The following is a 5,645-nucleotide window of genomic DNA, read 5'->3' on the forward strand; positions in this document are numbered from 1 at the left end:
AATGGCTTTTGGAGAGTGTAGAGCGAGTAGGTCAATAGGTGGGCAATCCTCTTTTGAAAGCAACAAAGCCTACACGTAGAACTCCATGTGAATACAACAAAAGCCAAAACCTACAAGTAGAACTCCATATGAATACAACAAAAGCCAAAAAGCGTGGAAATTGTTGGCATTCTCCTCCCATCCTACCCTTATATGGTCATCCAATACATAGCCTCATTCCCCAAGCCATGTGGGGTCATAACTCCCCTTGCCATACCTTGTCTCGATCCTTGTCCTCACACTATTCCCCCCTTGGAGAAAAGTTTTCTTCCTCGAAAACAAAGGTGGGAATTTTTTTCTTAATCACACTAATGATCTCCCAATTGGAACCCTCCTCAAGTCTAGCCTTTCACTTACCCAAAACTTTTGATGGTGTTGATGATATTTTGTGCGTAAAGCATGAGAATCAAACATACGTACTGGTTCATTAAGCAAAGTTGGTTAAAACATCTGTGTCCACAACATAGTCATCAATACCTAACCATTTCTTCAAATAACTAACATGAAACACTAGATGCATACTTGGAAGAGGATGGTAAATCTAGCTTGTAGACAGCTTCGCAATGCGTTTGATGACCTTGAATGGACCACAACAATGAAAGAATAACTTTGGAACGAGAGTCGTTTTTAGATTATTGAATTGATCCAATACTCGTAGAAAAACTTGATCACCTTCTTCAAAAGTAACCAATCTTCATTTGACATCAACATATTTTCGATACCTATCTTGTGCTTGTTTAACATTTAAATGGGCATCATGTAACATAGACATGTGTTCCTAGAAAATGTTGGATCCTTTTATTGGATAACCCACCCCACTAAAATTGGTCAACGTAATTAAGAGCCATACATTAACATAAAGGGATTGAACCTTGTAGAAACATGCTTGGCACTATTGTAAGCAAGGTCCAAAATGGGAAAATAAATTTTTGCCGTAACTCGAGATACCAATTTGACCATACTTAAATTTAACTTAGTACCTTAACTTTTCAAATAATGCTCACGAAAAATGGCTATTGAACTTGCGATTGCCATCAGTTACAACATTGGTAGGTGAAACATACAATTTGTATAAGTTATCCACGTATAATCTTAGCAATTCTCGAGTTCTACCATAATCTTTACAAAAGTAAAACTACAAATTTCGGTAAAACAATTGAAACCACTACCCAAATGGAATCATGTCCAAGTATAGTAATTGAAAATCCTACTATGAAATCTTCATTGGGCATATCATCAGATCTAATCCTACTATGAAAAAAGGACTATTCCATTTCAGAAACTGTTGCTATTGAATGTTCTATGTTCTCTTGGAAGAGTATGCTCTTGGGAACATCTCTTGAGTATGTTCACATTGGCCAACTAAACAACCTACAATTGCAAATGTCAGAGCATAGACTCTCTCCACGCATTTTTTCACCGTCTGTTTAGCTAAGACTCTTTAACAAACAGGTCGAGCCCAGCGGACATCAGAACGCTTTTAAACACAAAACATGTCCAAGCACATAAGAGTAATGCACAAAATCGTTCAAAGAAAAAAACAAAAGCCTTTTTTAACAAGGACAAATTTACAAAACGGACAATAACCATAGAAAAGGGCAGAGACCCAATGTCATGTCAGCTCACAAAGCCAAACCCAGTTACAATTCCATGCCAACTACTAGCTAAAACTCGGACAATCCTCAGCTACTGGATATTGCTACTGCAGCATCCTTTATTCAAATAGTTGATACATCGCAAGCCTTTGCAACTTGAGCTTTCTGCTTCCCCTTCTGCACCAAACTCTCACTGCAGCTTTGACACTCCCCTTGTGCTTCAAAAGCAATCTCACATTTGTCGCCTGATCAGTGAATCCCTACAAACACAAATTTTCCAAGCCTGTTAGCTCTTTGTACAACAAGTTAGGCAGAAGTTTATTATCTATAGGCTATTCATGCAATTTCAATGACACTAGACCCATGGACCTTACCATCTCTCGGAGATCCTCAAACGCCCCATCCCATCCAGCTGCAACTAAAAGATCGTCCAGAACAAGTTGCACATTCCCGTCATTCTTGCTCAAGAGAACAGCATTCAGCTCACGATCCATAAACCCCATTGATTCAAGCGATTGAAGCTTCAGCTCTTGGTCGTTTTTTTCTTTGTTTGCATTATCAGCATTATCGTTCATTTCTTCATCACCGAATTCCACATCAGGTCTCTCCACAAGAGAAAACCCTTCCAACTCCTGACTTATGTCTTCTGGGCCAAGCTCTGTGACTTTAAGATCAGTAACATCTCGAGCGCTAGGGCAAGCCACGCCTTCAACCATGATTTCATCTTTCTTCTCAGTATATTGAGTGGCCTCCTTCTCTGCTGCTTCCATTGAAACTATAGGCACTTCAACAATTGTGGGCCTATCATTCTTCACGTTGTCTTTCACCTCCTCCCCTTTTCTTAGGGACTCCTGTAGCATTGGAGATTGTTCTCCCTGGGGCACGACTTGGATTGTAACCCACACTCTTTGACCAAACTTCTGCCCTGCTGGGGATATAAGACGCCAATGTGAAATGTATCGTCCAGCCTTCTCCGGCGCCGTGAGATCAACTGAGACTTCCACCTCTTCCCCGCACAAAAGCCCACTTTCAGGTAGCTATCACAAAAAGAAAACAAAATGGTGTTTTAAGTCAGTGCTGCCTCTAATACTATGGGAAAAAGCAGAAATAAAAACAATCAACAATCCACGTTAGTAGTAGCACACAATATCTACACGAACAAGCTTAATGCTGTTCACCTCCAAATTCACGGAATCCTGCAAGCTCAAAACATCTCCACCAATGTGCAAAAGCTGGGTGTTTTGAGGCCAAGGAAGGGAGCCATTGTTACACATACGCCAAATCTTCGTAAATTTAGTGCCTGGAGCCACCTCTGTTCCGTCAAAGATCGTGACATCCTTCATAAAGCGGGCATCCAACTTTTTGTGCTCATCTTGTCCAAAAGCACGCTCTGCTCTCCATCCATAAGGACCACGAGCAAAAGAGCCTCTGGGGCACATTGGAGGTCCCATAAACTGTTTAAGCTGTTATAAAAATTATAGGTATTGATGAGCAATTTACAACGATCCACTCAAAAGATAAGAACAGAGATAAAAGATGATGATAAAAAAAACTTTACCCCTTTTCTTAGGTATGGTGGGCGATAGTGACGATCATGGAATGGTGAACAATAATCTGGAAACTCTATCTTGTCATAGTCCCCCTCATTTCCCTTCGATTGAAAACAAGTGGAACATAGATCAAAATCAGGGATCCTGCAATAACAATAAAGTCACGAGCCACATAAGAGTCAACTCTTATCTTTAACCAAAATTGGCTTCAGAGTAATAATACAGAGTCTAGCAAAACATAAAAAATAATCATGCAACACTTTTAACAGAGAAGAATCAGTACTTGTTTGATTTGTATCGGGGGCCCTGAATTGGAGTTGCACCGCATTCATCACATTGTACGCCCAAATGAAAAACAGGGAAACCTGATCCATCCTTCCCCCAAGTATGTTCGCCTTTGTTGGGCATGGATTTGCAGTGCATATCTCCAAAAGGGTGCTTGTATGGATGATGATGAGCAGGCTTATCCGATGGTCCAGGTTTGGGAAACTCTGGCCTTGCTGCATGAGCTAAGAAGTCCTTGAAAGCATCCTGAGCCTTTAAAATAAGAGTTGCAATAGATAGCGAAGGGTCAAGCGACTGTAGAAAACCTTGCAAAGCCTCAGCTGTTGCATGAGGAAACAAAAGCTTTAGAAAGACTTCCATGTTGTAATTGTCTGCTGGCTGGTGTGCGCGATCACTTCCATTTGACTTTGATTCCAAGACCTGCACCAAAAATAAGGGCCACTAATATATTACTCTACAAATACACTATGCATCACATATCTATGAGAAGGAAGAATTAGGGGGCACAAACCTGAACCTCAAGGCGAAGTGGGTTCAAGCATTGAACAAGACATGCGTCCACAAGATCACGATCATCCCCCAGCGTAACCACATCATTATCTTTATCTAAGTAGGTAAAAGCGAGCACAGCAGAAGGAGGGAACTGGAAGAGCTCCCTGACTTTGGCCTGCAATTGCTCCAATGTAACTGGGAACATCTCTGCACTGATTGAGTCAGAAACCACCCATCTGCGGAGGGTGTCTCCATGCTTGACCTGTCAAGCACAAAGTGAAAATGAGATGAAAACAATATGAGCGTGTATGGCCCAACATACATGAGGAGTGGCCAGCCGTCTCTGTGCCAGGCATTCTTCCCGATGTATACATGTGTGTGTGTGTCAAACAGACATGGACAAGGAGGAAACTAAGGACACTGCGAAAAGCACATTAGGTCGCTCTAGAGGCCATCTTTCTGTGCAGGCATTCTTCGCAAAAATCATTGGACATGACGACATGTATTAACCAAAGGTAAATCGGGTCGCCATGGCCACAGAAAGCAAAAGAGGGACGTGTACCTTGAAAACGAGAGCCATCGTCGGCGATGAGAGCAAGGATTCCGAATCCTGTAGGTTCGTGTCTGTGTATGAGAGACGGGAGCAGAATATGAAGAGGCGAAGAGCTGCGTATCTGTGAGCCGCGCTCGGAATGAGATGGAGTGGGTGTGAGTGGGGAGCGCGTTATATATACAGATATGGGAAGCAGTTGGACTTGAACCGCACTCCACTCTCGACCGGCCTTCCAGCGCTTTCTGTGTGACCTCACCCCTATCGCAGGGATAAGAGCGCATTCGCACGGGCAGAGTTTGACCCGCGCCTTGTGACATAAGCAACTCTACCAATTTTTGCAGAGTTGGAAAAGCCCCCTTTCTACCCCCACCTTCACAAAGACCTTCACGTTCATGCTGAAATCGACTCAGCAAGAAGAGACAGTTTTGTTGATGCTTGGTGGGGGTTAAACCCCAGCCTGTGCGAAACCACCCTAAGAGCGCTCCCCGTCACGGCCACTAGAGGCATTTACGGAGGGCCCTCTAAACATGCCAGGGATGTAGGGGGCGGACTAGAGCTTCGTTCCAGGGTGCATCAACCACCCGGAAATTCCATGCATGGAGCTCCCACATTAGCTTGCCTCTAGTCGAAGGTCGAGGGAGTCTTGATACCACAGTTCGGCAGCTAGTTGTTGCAAGAACATGTGACTATTTATAACAACCTTGGGACTTGAATTAACACAACATTCAATCCATGGTTGTTGAATTATGGTTACCAGGTAGCGGAAGCTTGCACATCTGAGAAATCTTTGCTAGGACTCTACTGTGAGCATGAGATGAGCGCAAGCATGCCTACATACATTGCGTTTTTTACTCGTCCATGATGGCGGTGTTAAATATAACATACTTATGGGGGCTTTATTTTTATCTAGGGTTGCAGTCGTAGTGTTAGTTGTTTTTTCGCATGTTTACATGGAAAAGGTTGCTTTAGCTTTAGCAAGATTGAAACGTTACTGAGTGCAATAACTTAGTAAAAGACAAAGTAGCTAACATTATAACACTAACAAACCTATGGCCCTCTGTACTCAAAACAGACTGCGCTACACCTCGTGGGCCAAATCGCATTGCCCTTGGTGGATTTGCGACTAAAAAA

The 5,645-nt window shown here is 42.7% G+C and overlaps 1 protein-coding gene across 1 annotated transcript; it reads right to left on the reverse strand.

Moving 5' to 3' along the window:
* Positions 1-1,566: 1,566 nt before the first annotated feature.
* LOC147465340 (protein NBR1 homolog) lies at positions 1,567-4,716 on the reverse strand. Its single transcript, XM_086519483.1, has 7 exons — positions 4,524-4,716; positions 3,981-4,223; positions 3,468-3,889; positions 3,193-3,328; positions 2,813-3,097; positions 2,009-2,671; positions 1,567-1,894 (listed from the first exon to the last, which is right to left on the reverse strand). Exons 1-7 carry the CDS (start codon positions 4,539-4,541, stop codon positions 1,754-1,756), a joined length of 1,908 nt encoding a protein of 635 aa, XP_086375609.1. The 5' UTR covers positions 4,542-4,716; the 3' UTR covers positions 1,567-1,753.
* Positions 4,717-5,645: the final 929 nt, after the last annotated feature.

The sequence above is a fragment of the Adiantum capillus-veneris genome, chromosome 1 (genome assembly GCF_014529385.1).
Source record: "Adiantum capillus-veneris isolate H3 chromosome 1, ASM1452938v2, whole genome shotgun sequence".
In the NCBI taxonomy this organism is placed as follows: domain Eukaryota; kingdom Viridiplantae; phylum Streptophyta; class Polypodiopsida; order Polypodiales; family Pteridaceae; genus Adiantum; species Adiantum capillus-veneris.

Coding starts and splice junctions, on each gene's coding strand:
- LOC147465340 (XM_086519483.1), bottom strand. Junction 3,890..3,980: donor CACTTCGCCTTGAGGTTCAG/GTTTGTGCCCCC, acceptor TTTTTGGTGCAG/GTCTTGGAATCAAAGTCAAA. Junction 3,098..3,192: donor CACCATACCTAAGAAAAGGG/GTAAAGTTTTTT, acceptor TTTTTATAACAG/CTTAAACAGTTTATGGGACC.